The sequence below is a fragment of the Podarcis gaigeae genome (genome assembly GCF_964106915.1).
Source record: "Podarcis gaigeae genome assembly, chromosome: 1".
Classification (NCBI taxonomy): Eukaryota; Metazoa; Chordata; class Lepidosauria; order Squamata; family Lacertidae; genus Podarcis; species Podarcis gaigeae.
Window position 1 is genome coordinate 9,123,061 of NC_139678.1, and position 17,321 is coordinate 9,140,381.

A 17,321-nucleotide genomic window follows, 5' to 3' on the forward strand; every position below is an offset into this window, starting at 1 on the left:
TGGTTTTCATGCACCCAGATATTTATAGGGTGCCCTTGTTGTGAATGACATTTGGTGGATTTCAAATTGGCCAAAAAAAGAATCTTTCTTTAAAAAATAATAACCTTGGATCATCCCTCGGTGTCGATTGGACTTCTGAGTTCAGAAATCCTGTGTAGGATACGGCGGTACCTGTTTTTATTTTTCATATTCTGTAGAACCAAAGTACTTCTAAAAGAAAATAAGCACAGAGAAGCCGAAAATATTCCTGTGTAACTTCACCCAGTGCTCTTTTCAAGTCTTGCCTGCCCTTTTGCAAGACCATGAGGGGAAGGCGAGAGGCATTCTTACGCCAAGCCCTGTTCTCCTATTTTAGAAGCTTGACGTACCAGTGTAAATCCTTGCACCTTTCTCTCCCCACCCCACCCCCCTGTCCGCCCCGCTGCGTGTGGTTTATAAAGGTTGAAAGCAGCTCGGCTCTAGATAAAAGCCAGAAAATTAAGGAAGCGGGTTTCCTTAATGGGGATCTGAAAGATTTATGAAAAGAGTCTTTGAAATCACAGACGTTTAAAAGAAGGCATGTGAGAGCTTGAGATTGCTAATGATGATTGACGGGAGTCAAAGGGTTTCCCCCTAGGCAAGGGTGGCATATGGCAGGGGAGTGGGTGCCGCTGCCAGTAATGGATGGAGCGAATTACGTCAGGGGTGGGTGACATATGGCGTGTAGCTGGAGGGAGGGCCTCTAAAGGTGCTTTATGTGGCCCTCAGGCACCCGCTCGAAAATGTTGCCACATCCGTTTAGCAAGAGGGATGTCCTGGATCATGGGGGATAGGGACTTTTCTCAGCTCCAGGGTTCCCATTCCCTGCTGGGAGATTGTCTGAAGGCCACATACCTGTGCTGGGCAGGCAAAGATGGGTTGGGCAATTAAGCAGATATTACTTTTGCATGATAGGTGTCAACACAAGGGGGCTTGTGAAGAAGGCGCAGCAGAGACTGTACTTTTTAAGAATCCTAAGGAAAAACCATCTTCCGCAGAAACTGCTGCTTGCCTTCTATCACTGTGCCATTGAGAGCGTGCTCACTTATGGCTTATGTGTGTGGTACGGAAGCTGTACTACCCAGGACAGGATGGGGTTGTGCAGAGTTGTGAAGGCAGCAGAGAGCATTGTTGGCTGCCCACTCTCCACCTTAGAGCAGATTTATGCCACAAGGTGCCAGAAGAAGGCACTGGACATAGTAAGAGATCCATCGCATCCTGGTCACTGTCTCTTTGACCTCCTGCCGTCGGGACGGAGATACAGGACGATGATGACAAGAACGAGCCGTCTCAAGAACAGCTTCTTCTCCAGAGCGATCTCGGCCCTGAATGGGAAACCTGGACTTTGAAGTCATCTAATCTTCCTTGCTGTATTATATTATATTGTTTTAATTAGTGTTTTTATAGTTGTTCTGATTTTAAGTGGAGTGCCCTATCTGGGTGGATGGAGCAGCCAAGTAATTTCGTTGTCCCTGAGAGGGGGCAATGACAATAAAGATATTATTATTATTATTATTATTATTATTATTATTATTATTATTATTATTATTCTACACACACTCGGGCACCTTCCAGAGGCATTGCCAGAGTCCATTGTGGGCAAAAAGGCACTCCAGAAGGGTGTGAAGAAACCCCAGCGGGCAAATGTGGCTGCGAGTGTCTCCAAGAGAGACCTCCGAGGGTCAGATAAAGAGGAGAGCCTCGTTTGGCCTGCCGGGTTGAAGTACCCAACCTTCCTTTCCTACAGAGTGGGCCTTTGTCAGCTGGTGGCTTGTTGGGCTGGGCGATATCTGGGGTTCAACTTTGTGATGCATCGCCAGCTAAACACCGCGATATACTGATATATCACAATGTCTGAGCTGGTTTTCACCTTTGTAGTATAGTCGTACCTTGATAGTCGAATGGAATCCGTTCCGGAAGTCCGCTCGACTTCCAAAACATTCGGAAAGCAAAGTGCAGCTTCGGATTCGCGGCAGGAATGTCCTCCTTCCAAAAATAGTTTGCAAACCGGAATAGCCCCATCAGAGTTTGCGGCGTTCAGGAACCAAAATGTTCGAGAACTAAGCTGTTAGAAAACCAAGGTATGTCTGTATATTATCACCCAGCTCTAGTGGTTTGCAAGGTGGGACAAGGCCCACTGACAGCCTTCTATGGGTTCAGTTTGCCCTTTGTGTTTGGTCCCTGTGTGGGACCACAGAAACCAGCACGTGGCAGGGGAGGGGGAAGGAAGGACCTGTGGCTTGAGAGGTCACAAGTTGTGCAACCTGTTGTACAAGTAAGGTGGGTGGGTTTTTCAAAACTTTCCAGTTAACCAATTATTAATGAGTCTTCTGTTAAGCCCCTGCTGGAGATGCTCTCTCCCTTTCCTTTTTGGGAGTTAACAACAACAACAACAACAACAACAACAACAACAACAGTAGTAGTAGTAATTTTATTTACACCCCACCTATCTGGCTGTGTTTCCCCAGCCACTCTTTACTAACCTACATAGTGGAACTTCAGATGCCACAGGCTCTCCTCCCCTCAAGCAGCTAAGGCAGATCCACAGGAGGCAAAACCCCAGGACTCCCCACCCTGAAACAACTCAGTAAATGTGTTCCTATCTCCCTGGCCTGCAGGACTGCCATGAAAAGTGGAAGCCGCTGAACATTAGCCTCCTTTTCAAAGGCTTGATCAAGGCATAGCGTTCTATCCTCGCAATATTCATATGAGTACAGGAGAAACTTGATTAAGTTCGCATTTAAAGGTGAACCTAACAAACCCACACTGTATTTTGCTCTGGTCAGACCTCACCTGGAGTACTGTGTCCAGTTCTGGGCACCACAGTTCAAGAAGGACACTGACAAACTGGAACGTGTCCAGAGGAGGGCAACCAAAATGGTCAAAGGCCTGGAAACGATGCCTTATGAGGAACGGCTAAGGGAGCTGGGCATGTTTAGCCTGGAGAAGAGGAGGTTAAGGGGTGATATGATAGCCATGTTCAAATATATAAAAGGATGTCACATAGAGGACATCTCTGCTGCTCCAGAGAAGCGGACACGGAGCAATGGATCCAAACTACAAGAAAGAAGATTCCACCTAAACATTAGGAAGAACTTCCTGACAGTAAGAGCTGTTCGACGGTGGAATTTGCTGCCAAGGAGTGTGGTGGAGTCTCCTTCTTTAGAGGTCTTTAAGCAGAGGCTTGACAACCATATGTCAGGAGTGCTCTGATGGTGTTTCCTGCTTGGCAGGGGGTTGGACTCGATGGCCCTTGTGGTCTCTTCCAACTCTATGATTCTATGATTCTAACCCCCTGCAATGCAGGAATCTCAGCCACATCAAACATGACAGGTTATTCTAAGCTCTGCTTAGAAACCTCCAAGGAAGGAGAGCCCTCCTTCTTCGGTGCCTCATCACTCAGGTAGGGTATACAGCTCCTCTTGGCTTAGTGCTTTGTGCAATATCAAAGGAAAGAAAGTGTGTGTCTCTCTCCCCCCCCCCCCCAATTCTTGTATATCTTGAAGTTGAAGCTGACTAGCCCTCACTTTGCAAAAGTGACTCTGAGCGAGATTTCTAGATAAGAACTTGAACGCAAAGCATTACGGGGATGTAAAAACTTTCCATACGGTCTGATCTAGAGCCCTGACTCCTGACCTTTTTGCGCTTGGAGAGAAAACAAAGCCTTTTGTGAAATCTTGGGAAGTTAGGGGAACTTTGAAATATAATGTTGACGGGCAGCTCTGACCTTGGGGAAGCACTTTCAGTTGACGGACAGTTGTAGCATAGAGTCTTTTCAGATCTCACTAGACCACCACTCCCAACATGAAAGACTGGACCCCCTTTTAAAACTCCTTTTCTAGTCCAGTATATTCTTCTTCTGAGTGCCGGCCTTCATCGTTCTTCTTTGTTGAGTGCATAAGAAAAAGACAACACAAGACAAATTGGATAGCGATGCACTTGAGAAGTTAGAATCAGGGGAAACAGCCTTATATTGAGACAGACCATTGGTTCATCTAGTTCATTATTATCTACTCTGACTGGCAGCAGCTGTCTGGGGCTTCAGGCAGCAGGTAGTCCCCTTCCTCCTCAAGAGATGTTCAGGATTGAACCTGGGACCTTAGGCATGCTAAGAGATGCTCCACCATTAAACTGCAACCTTTCCCCTGCTAAGCCGTAGCTCTTTCCCAGATTGATGCAGAGTAGAAAGGAAGTGTGGAAGCAGACCCCGATGCAATTGTTTGGGAGAATGAGAAAGGTAAATATGGACACGCCTTTAGCATTGTGTCTAGTTGTAGACAAGCCCTGAATGACGGAATCTCAAAAATCATCATGAGTTACATGGATTTCCTTTCCTTTAGAAAAACCAGTGCCTTGGGCGCAGGGGTGGGGTGTCTTTCTCATACAGCGTGGGTGAAATAAGTAGGTAGCTGTACGGCCCATGAGAGTCTTAACAAAACACTCAGGCTGAAGGGTAGGCTGTGAGTTCCTCACTGAGCAGGAAGTTGAGCAATGAACTGGTCTGTTCCTTGAACCAGCGTTCTTTATTCCCCCCCCCCCAACTTGCCTTTTGTCAAAGCTGTTTGTCTTGGCTTCTGACAGCCAAGAGGCAACTGGTATTAGGAACTGTGTCTCGGATGAACTGGAGGTGATGCATCGGTTGGGGGGGGGGACCAAGGTAAAGACTTTTGCAACGATCCTTACTCATTTTTAAAAGCTTCCTTCCACTGCCAACGCTCCCATGCCAGGACGACATACTGAAAGATTGTGGACATTCTCTCCCCCCCCCCCCACACACTTGGGTGCATTAAGTACATCTGTTTGCCCAACATGCTAATGGATTTTGAAGTGGTCCTTCTTGCACCTTGGGTAAATTTTGTGTTTAATCTGGCAGTGCGTACATATTGTGCAAGTGCTTGCTTTTCTCATAGAACATTAGCTCTTTTTAAAAGAAATGGCGTGTATTTGGGCCTCACTGGCTCACCCCCCAGGAATATAAAAATTGTTTGGATAGGAACAATTCTGGTCTGAGGTGTGATGATGGCAGGCCTGTAGGGAACATTGTAAACTTCCGTAAAGTAGGTCAGGCCATTTCTCCATATAGACCAGTATTGTCTGCCTCAGCCTTCCTCAACCTGGGACCGTCAAGATGGTTGGACTACAACTCCCATCTGCCCCAGCCAGTATGGTCAGTGGTCAGGGATGATGGGAGTTGTAGTTCAGAACATCTTGAAAGTGCCACAATGGCAAAGGCTGGTCTGCACAGACTGCCATCATCTCTCCAGGGTTTTAGGCAGAGGGATTTACTGTCAATTTTACCATGATATGCCAGGGATTGAACTCAGAAAGCACGTGCTCTACACTGAACTATGAGCTTGAAAGGCATGTTGCGATAAGTTGTTGGCATCCGTCCATCTCGGGAGACAATGGAGGAGTGTGCCTTTGGGGATGAAGTCAAACTCATAGTGTTGGAAGGTCGCAGTGCCCGCTGTGGGTATAGAGACAGATGCGGGAGAGACATGTTTTGTTGCAGTTGGGGCAGATGGAGGTGTCTGGCTGTGTAGAGGCTAATTCATTTGCCCAGGAGCTTGCCAATACTGATTTTTGGTAGAAATAGGCCCTGTCCTATCGTTGCTGTACCATCATTTCTGTTTTTATAGGCAGCTGACCCAGAACAACTGCTGAGTTTCAAGCAAGCCGTATTGCTTTAACATGCACTCTAATGTTATCCGAGAGGGTAGAACAAACATTTGAAATAATCTTCCTGAAGCCTATTTGCGATGTCTCGAACACAGTTAAGTTGCCATCCAAATATTTAGGTTGAGCAGAGAAAGTCATTGCAGTCCCAGTGCAGAAGACATTAGCCATACCTTTGATACACATTCCTTGCTGAATCACCAGCTCTTGCCACTTCTGGGCTGGGAGTGGAGGAGTAGAAGAGGCTCCCCCCCCCCCACCTCAGTTTGAGTGGTCGCTCCATTTTTCAGTTAAGAAGGGGACATAGGGACACAGGAAATCCCCTTATTCTGAGTCAGACCATTGGTTCACCTAGTTCAGGGGTAGGCAACCTAAGGCCCGGGGGCCGAATGTGGCCCATTTTCCTTCTCAATCCGGCCCGTGGACGGTCCGGGAATCAGTGTGTTTTTACATGAGTAGAATGTGTCCTTTTATTTAAAATGCATCTCTGGGTTATTTGTTGGGCATAGGAATTCATTTTCCCCCTTCAAAATATAGTCCGCCCCCCCCCCCATGGTCTGAGGGACAGTGGACCGGCCTACGGCTGAAAAAGCTTGCTGATCCCTGACCTAGTTCACTGTTGTCTGCTCTGACTGGCAGCAGCTCTCCAGGCCTTCAGGCGTGGAAATCTTCCCTAGCCCTACCTTTCAGCAGCTTTCACTACCACTGATCATGGTATACAGTGGTACCTTGGGTTACAGACGCTTCAGGTTACAGACTTCGCTAACCCAGAAATATTACCTCGGTTTAAGAACTTTGCTTCAGGATGAGAACAGAAATCGTGTTCCGGCAGCAGCAGGAGGCCCCATTAGCTAAAGTGGTGCTTCAGGTTAAGAACAGTTTCAGGTTAAGAACAGACCTCCAGAACGAATTAAGTTCTTAACCCGAGGTACCACTGTATTATTATTATTATTATTATTATTATTATTATTATTATTATTTCCTGTGCCACAAATGACTAATGAATGGGCAGTAAACATTTTTGTCGGCTAGTAATGCCAGTGTAAGCTTGCAATCCTGTATGCATGTGTAAATATTGGCCTTCTCTTCTTCCCAGTAAGGCAGAGCAGCTGTCTGTTTAAAAAGCGGTCTCTGGAACCTTTTGTCAGTCACACTCTGGCAGCCCCATCGCTGCTAAGGGTTTGGAAAGCCCCAGAGACTCTGTTCTCCCCCCCCCACTACTTTTTCTTAAAGCTGCATTCTGCAGATTTTTATTCTGATTTTGGGGTGTGTGGGCTGTTCATTGGCCTTTTTCTGTAGGCTTTTAATAAATTTATTGCTGGGGTGTATTGTATTTTAGTTTCGAGCTGCCTTGGGCGGGTTAGTATCCTTATCCCCTGAAAGCTGGCATAAGAATATAAAAAAATAAAGGAAGTTTTGTCAAGCATTCCTCCCAGCACCCCCAATCACTGTCCACTTTCTTGGCTGTGGGGCAAAGCACACCTGTTAGATGTTATCCTACTTAAGAGCTCTGCAGGCATAAGGAACGCTGCCCTTTATGGAAAATTTTCACTCTGCCAAAGGAAGCAAGGCTACACCTGTCGCGGTCACTTCCTATTGTCCAAAGAGGGCCTATTTATATCCTTGGCGTGCTGGAGAGGGGAAAGGGTGCTTGGGGGGGGGGGTCACAGAAAGACCCAGTTGTAGCATGCCTGCCTCCCCCTCTGTCCCTCTCTCAATTTCAGGCTTGCAAAATGATTGCTGCAACAAGATTTCTGGCAGAGAAGTGTGCATTGATGTTGGAACAAACCTGCTGCCTCCAGGACCTCTTCTAGAGGAGACCGGCTTTGGTTATTGGGGTTGAACAGGCTGTGGCCAACCATTTCCCTCTCTCTCACCCACGCCCCCCCCCAACACACTCCCGTTCCCCTTTTCAGGCTGGGACAGTTTAGCCAACAATGTCTTTGTAGTTATTTGTCCTGGTCTTTAGTGCTGGCATGCAGCCTAAGCGAAATGTACCGCAGTGTTGCTCAAACAGGGCTTTGCTGCTGCTAGACAACGGGTTGGGTGGGGGGGGAATCCGTAACCTTTCATTCTCTTTCCCTTGGATCCCACACCTACAGACACTGCATTTCAGCCACGTATCTGCAGTGTGGCAGGTGGTGGTCGGGTGCAAATATTTCCCTCAGACTTTCTCCACACAATCTCTCGACCCTTGTTTCCCAGCACTTTTCTTCCGTGACCTTTTCCTCCTCAGCTTTCTATGGGAGCTTAGGAAGAAGCCTCCTTATGCAGAGTGAGGCCATTGGGCCATTTAGCTCTGCAGTTTTGTTTGGAGCACACGCGAAGCCAGACCGTGTCTTGGCATTTACTGAGGTAAAGGTAAAGGGAGCCCTGAGCATTAGGTCCAGTCGTGCCCGACTCTGGTGTTGCAGCACTCATCTCGCTTTATTGGCTGAGGGAGCCAGTGTGCAGCTTCCGGGTCATGCAGCCAGCATGACTAAGCTGCTTCTGGCGAACCAGAGCAGCGCACAGAAATGCCGTTTACCTTCCCGCCGGAGCGGTACCTATTTATCTACTTGTACTTTTGACGTGCTTTCAAATTGCTAGGTGGGCAGGAGCAGTGACCGAGCAATAGGAGCTCACCCCGCTGTGGGGATTTGAACCGCTGACCTTCTGATCGGCAAGTCCTAGGCTCTGTGGTTTAACCCACAGCAATTGCCCTGCCCCACAGGCTCTGTGGTTTAACCCACAGCAATTGCCCTGCCCCAGGGACGCAGGTGGCGCTGTGGGTTAAAGCCTCAGCGCCTAGGACTTGCCGATCGAAAGGTCGGCGGTTCGAATCCCTGCGGCGGGGTGCGCTCCCGCTGCTCGGTCCCAGTGCCTGCCAACCTAGCAGTTCGAAAGCACCTCCGGGTGCAAGTTGATAAATAGGGACCGCTTACCAGCGGGAAGGTAAACGGCGTTTCCGTGTGCGGCTCTGGCTTGCCAGAGCAGCGATGTCACGCTGGCCATGTGACCCGGAAGTGTCTCCGGACAGCGCTGGCCCCTGGCCTCTTGAGTGAGATGGGTGCACAACCCCAGAGTCTGTCAAGACTGGCCCGTACGGGCAGGGGTACCTTTACCTTTACCTTTACAGGATTTTTAGGTCAACGCAGTAGCTTGGAATGGTTGTTTGTTCATTCATTCCAGGGGTCAACAATCTTTTTCAGCCGTGCGCTGGTCCACTGTCCCTCAGACCGTGTGGTGGACCAGACTATATTTTGAAAAAAAAAATTATTCCTGTGCCCACAAATTCCTGTGCCCAGGAATTCCTGTGCCCACAAATAACCTGAGATGCATTTTAAATCAAAGCACACATTCTACTCATGTAAAATCACCAGACAGGCCCACAAATAACCCAGAGATGCATTTTAAATAAAAGGACACATTCTACTCATGTAAAAACACGCTGATTCCCAGACCATCCGCGGGCCAGATTCAGAAGGCGATGGGGCCGCATCTGGCTCCCGGGCCTTAGGTTGCCTACCACTGATTCATTCATTCATTCCATTTATGGCTTGCCACCCATAAAATATCTCAAAGCAATTTCACAATAAAAGCATCAGCAATGAAAAAAAAATCACAGCATTTAATATATATATAAAATTCTGTGTTGGCATCTGTCCGTCTCTGGAAACAATGGAGGATTGCGCCTTTGGGGGTGACGTAAAACTGTTAGAAGGTTGCAGCACCTGCTGTGGCTGTAGAGTCCGATATGGGAGAGACATGTTCTGTTGCAGCTGAGGGCGTCCGGTGCTGCTGCTGCAGATGCACCATAGCGTTTCTTCTCTCTTTGCTCCTCCCAGTGGTAATTCCTCCTCTGGTCACTCCTGTGGATGCACAACCTGTCTGTCTGTCTCCAGGCGCTGTGGTCGACTGCAAGGGATTCCCACAGGGTGGGGTTGATGTTGCCAGCCTTCATACATCTTCGTGAATCAGAGTTGGTCTGCCAACATGCCTGGTACCTGTCACCAACTTCCCGTAGAGCACGTCTTTGGATGCTAACGTCCAATATAAAAATAATTTTTAGAAGGTGTGGTTAAGGAGCAGACACCTTAACTGTGATCCTAAGTTCAGATGATCTGCTGTGTTAGGTGTTGGCTTAGCTCTCCTCCCACTCTGACCTATTAAGCCTGGAGAAAAGCCTAGTTGGTACAAGCTGTTCCTCCTTGCATGCCAGCCTGCTTGCGTGGTCATGGCAAACTCAGTGGCGGAGCTTCTTGCTCTGGCACCGGGGAGCGGAGAGCATGTACTGGCGGGGCTGGTGCGCGTCCCGGGGGCGTGGCGCGCTGCCCACAGGGGTGTGACATGCGTCCTGGGGGCGTGGCATGATGCCTGTGGGGGTGTGGCACCTAGAGCGGGCAAGGGGGCTGCAGCGATGGCACCCCACTGGGATTGCGCTGCTGGGGGCGGTGTGTTCCCCCCCGCACTCCTCTTCCTCCGCCCTGGGTAAACTCCATTCTGGCTTACCATGATGTGTGAACCAAGCCAGTATTGTCTACACTGACTGTCAGCGGCTCTGTAGGCCTTTTCCAGACCTAAATGCCATTGCTCCACCAACCTTTTTTCCTCTCCTTAAAAAAATAAATAAATCTGAAGTTTAGCAATGATTTGCAAACTGTGCAAAACCACTTGGTTTCCGTACATTCGTCCTAAGCTCTGTGTGGAGATTTCCTTTGTAAAACAGGGATTTCTGACCTGCCCAGCGTTGGTTATCTCATCTCACCCCTCATCCCCCAGGCCAAAGTGGCTGTTGTTGTTGTTGTTGCTGCCTTCGTTTGTAATAGCCTGAGAACACGTATTCACGTATTTCAAGAAGTTTTGCTTCCTTCTGAAAATCCAGTCCAACTCGCTTGTTCTGACCTTCATTTAAAACCAGCCGTTGTCGTTCATTTCCTAACCTTGTAGATCAGGGGTGAGGAGCATTTTCTTATATGGTTGGGTCAGCCTTTGCGAAATCAGCCGCTTTGCCCTTTTTTCTATTGCGCGTAACAGCCTCTTGTGGAAGAGGAGCTTGCCATCACTCCAGCGCAGCCTCACAGTCAACCACAATGTGGTCTGTGATTGTTTCTTTCGACTGCACACCCTGGGATGCTCCCTCTTCATTTATTAATTCATTTATTTAAACTACATTTAATTCCCACTTTTCTACCCGTTGCATTCAGGGTGGCTGGCAAGGGTAAGGGTTTGGAGGAAGTAATGATTCTGAACACCAGAAATTGCAAGAGGGGAGTGTTGCTCTTGGTTTCCCAATGGAGTCTCTGGTTGACCACTGTGAGAATAGGATGCTGGACCATTGGCTGGATCCACCAGGCTCTTATGTTCTTAATGGTGTGTGGACAGCCCAGTATAAATCTACCACCATGACAATACTTAGTGCACCAATGACATGTTGCAGAATTTGTTTTATTTTATTAAATTAGTATTCTGCCCTATACCTGTAGATCTCAGGGTGGTTCAGAACATAAAATCGCAATATTAAAAAACCCCAGAAAATACATAATAAAAACAAAAACAACCCAATAATTCCCCCCTTCCATGACATATTTTAAAAGGGCATTGGATGTCGCATCAGCCAAAGGCCAGGTGAAAGAGGAACATTTTTGCCTGGTGCCTAATGAAGGCACCAGCCTATCCTCCCTGGGGACTCATTGCAGAAAAGGCTCGTTCTCGTGTTGCAGGAGGGCCTCAGAAGATGATCTCAGGGTCCAAGTAGGTTCATATGGAGGTATTATGGTCCTGAGCCATTTATAGGTCAAAACAAGCACTTTGAATTGGGCCCGGAAACGAATTGGTAGCCAGTGCAGTCGGACTAGGATCAGTGTAATGTGCTCAAACCATCCTGCCCCCGTGAGCAACCTGGCCGCTGAATTCTGCACTAGCTGAAGTTTTCAAGCCATCTTCAGAATGCACCCACGAAAAAGCCCCCATTTCGAAGGGCCCTAAAGAGCAGGAGACAAATGCAAGAACCCTCAGCAGCAACTATGTGAGGCTGAAGTGGCATTTCCCCACCCCTCTTTCTTTCTTTCTAAAAAATAAATAGAGCACCAGTTTCTGCATTCAGCTGTTTTCTCTCTTTCAGCTGTGAAAGCTGCGTGGAGCTGCTGTTTGTCCGAGGGGCTGGGAACTGCCAGGAGTGCGACACCCCTTTGCGGAAGAGCAACTTCAGAGTGCAGCTCTTTGAGGACCCAGCTGTTGACAAGGAGGTGGAAATCCGGAAGAAGGTGTTGAAAATGTTAGTGTCACAAAGGCCCAAATAAGGGAGGCCGTCTCCATTGCCCTGCCGGTCAAGGCCAGATTCCCTTTGGTTGTGCTTGTGGAAGGGTCTCTGTTTAAACTGTTTGCCGAGTTGATCTCCAGAGATACAAACCGGATATAAGAAAGGCATCTTTCGGTGGAGACAGACCAAATGGAGATTTTGATGGTTGCCAGTGATCTCATCACCTGCTTGTTTTAGAGAACATAGTTAAATTGCACTTATGGTTGATGATTGCATACAACGACCCTCTCAGTTCTTTAAACGGGGCTTAGAACTTTTACCCCATAGGTTGGAAGATTTAAAAGCTGGATTGTTAACATTCCAACTTAGAGGAACCCCTAATGCCAATAATTAATTTACAGATATTTGTGTTATAACAAGTGCTTATGAAACAGCTTTTTACAATATAATAGACATCAGTTCTAACTGCGTGGTTGGCCCTCCAGATGTTTGAGGTTACAATTCCCACCAGCTGGCAGCAGTCCAGAACATCTGGCAAAGGCTTCTCTAAGCTTATCTTACACTCGAAGTCACAGTTGTCTTAGTGGTGCCATACTGCCCTTCGGATCTCGATCCTTGCTGTGCTTTGTTGTCTTTCAGGAAAAATATTTTCACTAGCTTCTAAACTGGCTGTGTTCTGTCTCTACAGTCAGAGGCACTTTATCTCTGAATACCAGCTACTGGGAATCACAGGAAGGGAGAGTGCTCTCGCACTTGGGTCCTCCTTGCAGGCTTCCCGTGTGTCTCGCATGTGACTGGCCACTGCGAGTACAGGATGCTGGACCGACTGGGCCTTTGGCCTGATCCTGATCCTGAAGTTGCTCAAGAGCTTAGTTCAAATGTGCCCAGGGCGCTTGGACCCTCAGGAAAAACGGTGAAGCATCAGGCGTTGGTACGATTGCATGCAAACATAATGCTGATTTCATTTCATCTTCTCTCACAGATACAACAAAAGAGAGGATGACTTCTGCAGTCTAACGGAGTATAATGATTTCCTGGAAGAAGTTGAAGAAATTGGTAAGTCCTAATGCTTGCATATTTGATGCATGGTGTGCTTTCATCTCTTGCAGGCCCTGCAGAATATTAAAGCTGAATCTCTTTCATTGGGTCTTGGTACCCAGTAGTTATCTAATTACTATCTCTTTACATTTTTTAATCGGAAACTCTTCAACTGGAGCACCGTGTCTTGTCTCTAGCTGTCAGGGTTGCAGGGAGTGGGTGTGAGATGCAGGGAGCAAATTCACCCAAAGAAAACGCTTTGTCAAGGCGCTAGGGATGCTGAAGAAACAGAGAGGGTGGGGAGATCAAATAAAAAAGAAAGGGGGATCTGTGCTTCCATTGGCTTTGTTTACTGTGACACAAGCCATATGGCCCCTTTTTCATCCTCTCACTTCTTCAAGTACAGTAGCTTGGAGCGCTTTGAAGCATTTGACCTTGCATACCACTTTGGGAACGGGTTTTTTATGGTGCTAATGTAGAGCGAGGGAGGCTTAAGAGCAGGCCCGGATATATCTCTCTCTCTCTCTCTGCTTGGATTTCAGGTCTACAGATGCCATTGCCTGAGGGCTCTCTAGCTTTGGTGGGGAGCTCGTACTTTTTGGGGGGTAGGGCAAGAGAGTGGCAGATGAGTTGAATATGTTGGCGAGAGAAGAGAAATCAGCCACCGCAGGGGGTTGCCGGGCAGATTATTTGGGGAGGTGGTGGGCAAGTGAGGTGAAAGAGTTGGGTTATCAGAATGGTAGAGTTGGAAGGGACTCCTTCAAATACTCCACCCCCCTACATTGCAGGAACCTTTTGCCCAACGTGGGACTTGAACCATCAACCCTGAGATTAAGTGTCTCATACTCTACCAGCTGAGCTATCCAAGGATATAGTTACATAATGCGGGAGTGGGCAATAGTGGCTGCTTCCAGGTGGTGGAGCTCCCTTCTGAAAGAGGCTTGACTGATGTCCCCTCTGCTTTCCTTTCATCAGCAGGCAAATACTTTTTTTGTTTAGACAGGCCTTTGGCCACTAATTGGCTGTTGGGGAAGGGTATTTTAATAGTGGGTCTTATATATTTTCTTCCCCTTTTGCTGTGCTTTTAAAGGTTTTTTTAAATTCAGTGCTACTTTTAGTATGGCAACTTATTTTTTTATAATGGATTGGTTTTTTTAATTTATTTGATGTGTCTGTTTTTAATTTATGTCGTGAGCCTCCATGTGTCCTGCACTGGGGAAACGTGGGGTTTAAAACAAACAAACAAACAAACAAACAAGCCAACAAACAAACAAACTCAAATAGACCCAGGGTTTGAAATGAAATTTCCATTGTGCAGAAAATGAGAACAGACAGGAGTGTTCCTTATAATGCATTACTTTTGCTTTCTGTCCCAGGGTCAGTGATTTGGGTGTTGCTGTTTTTTTAAAAATGTTGAATCGATTCTCCACCATGCAGATTAGACTAATTTTTGTAGGGTAATTTGCAACAGAAAATTGTCAGATTGCACTGGAATTTTTTTCCTGATGTCCCAGGGAGTGAATTAATTTAGTTTGTTTATTCTAATGTTAAGAGCTATTCGATGGTGGAACAGACAGAAAGTGCTGAACTGTCCTTTGCTGGAGGTTTCTAAACAGCAGGTGGAGGGTCATCTGTTGGGGATTTTTTAGCGTGATTCCTCCATTGCAAGGGGGTTAGACTAGATGACCCTTGGGTCCCTTCCAGCTCTACAATTATATGATTCTACTTGTATGTTGTGGACTGCCAAACTCGTCCCTTGCTGTATTTATAATTGGCACCTGTTCATTGCTACTAATGAACTTACGAAATGGAAAATTTTCTATGGAAAAATAAAGCAGTGGAAAGTTTTCTGTCCCACATCTCTACCGAGTGTTAAAACCTTTTTGTTCCAAGGAGCATTAAAGGATTAGCTTTATTAAACTGTGTGTTTGCTTCATTGGCTTACCCTGGGTTGTGGTCCCCCCCCCCCCCCGCCCTGCTTTTTATTATTATTATTTATTGGTTCATTGTACTTTTTTGCTGTTTTCCTCTGCTTTTAATGTCGAAAGATTCAGAATAAAAATGTTGTAAAATAAAAATATGCCAGGAGAAGATGTAGCCAGCTTTTCATTTAGGGGAAATTTCCCTAGTGGCTGAGAATATTGTACAAGCATGCCAGCCTTAATAGTGGTAGGAAACTATATTATTAAAGTGATCAGGGTGTCTTGGGCAAGTGACTGTGGGCATTGTTGTTGTTGTTGTTTAGTCGTTTAGTCGTGTCCGACTCTTCACGACCCCATGGACCAGAGCACGCCAGGCACTCCTGTCTTCCACTGCCTCCTACAGTTTGGTCAAACTCATGCTGGTAGCTTCGAGAACACTGTCCAACCATCTCGTCCTCTGTTGTCCCCTTCTCCTTGTGCCCTCCATCTTTCCCAACATCAGGGTCTTTTCCAGGGAGTCTTCTCTTCTCATAAGGTGGCCAAAGTATTGGAGCCTCAGCTTCACGATCTGTCCTTCCTGTGATACTAGCACTGCCAGAGTAGTTATTGCCCATTATTGGAAGTAGAGCTCGTGAAACCTCGTCCAACACCATTTCAACCATTTCAAAATGATGGAGCTGGCAATGTATTGCGAAGCAGAGTCATCAAAACTCCAGGAGGCGATAGAGCTGCGAGTCCTCTGGCGGCTGGATGCCTGCCTTCCCTTTTGGCTACCTTTCCCCTCTGATGGCGGAACAGTCCCACTCCCAGCCTTGGTGCCTCCCCGTAACCGCAGAGTCTCTGCTCGAGGCAGGAATCGTGGCTGGGTAGCTCCTTCCTTCTCTTTCTCTCTGTCTAGGAAGGAGTAGTAGGAGCTCGTGATAAGGTCTAACAACAAAATTTACAGGAATACAATCCAGTTACTAGTAAAAAGCCAATGCATCTTCATTGACTCCAGCAACAGCCTCACCCCGGTGGCCTGTAAGTCTCTTGAACAGCAGAAGCTGCCTTTGCAGCAGCTGGAGTCAGTCCAAATCCTACCCTCCCGGGCCAGACGAAACAGGGGGCAGGTATTGTAGGACTCACTGCCAATTGATGGGTCCCTTGTGTCACCTGACAACTTGTGAGTCTGTAAGCTGTAGGGGCCTTGGATAGAAGCCCAGTGGCTCTGTCTTCTGGCGAGGTGACCCAGACAGTGCGGTTGTCTGGAACTGGGTGAGGTGGTCTCAGGATTTTGGCCATTCAATAACCATGGCCCAATGGGAAAATTTATGGAAGATCAATTGGAAATTCACAAATTGTTACACGATTAGAGAGAACTTTCAAAAAATGCAACATCGATGGTATCTAACACCATGGAAACTCTCAAAAATGTATAAAAATGTGTCAAGTAATTGTTGGAGATGCGGAGACTCAGGAACATTCTACCATATGTGGTGGACATGTAGGAAAATACAGGTATTCTGGGAGAGTATACAGGTAGAACTGCAAAAAATGCTAAAGATCTCATTCAATAAAAAAACCAGAGGCCTACCTCCTGGGAATAACAGATTTGGATATTCCACAAAAGAGGAAGGGTATCTTTTTATATGCGACGGCGGCAGCAAGAGTTTTGATCGCAGCAAAATGGAAGAGTAATGAAATCCCCTCTATACAAGATTGGATCCAAAAGCTGACAGAATATGCTGAATTAGATGGTTTATCAGAAAAAATAAAGAATAAATCCAAACAGGAATTTGTTTCTAAATGGGAGGTTTTCAAAGAATATCTGAAAAATAAATATAGTAGTTTAAATTCTGTTGCAGCATTCGAGGAACTTCAGTAATAGTTGCTAGGTAGAGAGAAGAAATTTGATTTATTGAGAATAAGTTTAATTATGAAAAAAAATGTGTATTGGCAATAAGTAATTTGAACTTGAAATATGGAATAGACGGGAAGTTGCGTCTTTAGTGTTTAAATAGATGTTTTATTGTTTGCCAAGAAAATTATGTGTCTATGGTTATTTTTGTAATTTGTGTGTAATTTGGTACTTGTGTTTTTGTGTGTGTGTGTGTTTTCTTGTTTTTTTCTTGTTGTATAAATAAATATTTTTTTAAAATATATTTAAAAAAAAAAAAGGAACTGGGTGCCCGAGTCTTAAATTTGAGGCCTGGGCTTAAGTAGCAGGTGGAAAAACTGTGCAGCTCAGAAATATAGTAATGTAGGAAGTTGCCTCAGACCACTGGTCCATCTAGATTAGTGCCCCCCCCAAATTATATTTTATTAAGTTTCAATATTTTAAACATATACAGTCAAAACACAGTTTCGTCTTTTTCTCATTTTTGTTGACTTCACACTCCTTTTTCTACGGAGCTGTTGTTTTTCCTCTTCTGCTGCACCCTATCTTT

General features: G+C 46.4%; 1 protein-coding gene across 1 annotated transcript in view; it reads left to right on the plus strand.

Annotated features, from left to right (window-relative positions):
- Positions 1 to 17,321, plus strand: part of MNAT1 (MNAT1 component of CDK activating kinase) — a 144,165-nt gene that overhangs the window by 28,919 nt on the left and 97,925 nt on the right. Inside the window, exons 2-3 of the mRNA XM_083737633.1 lie at positions 11,798 to 11,950; positions 12,918 to 12,991. Coding sequence (XP_083593759.1) covers positions 11,798 to 11,950; positions 12,918 to 12,991 — 227 coding nt within the window. The remainder of the gene's footprint in view (positions 1 to 11,797; positions 11,951 to 12,917; positions 12,992 to 17,321) is intronic.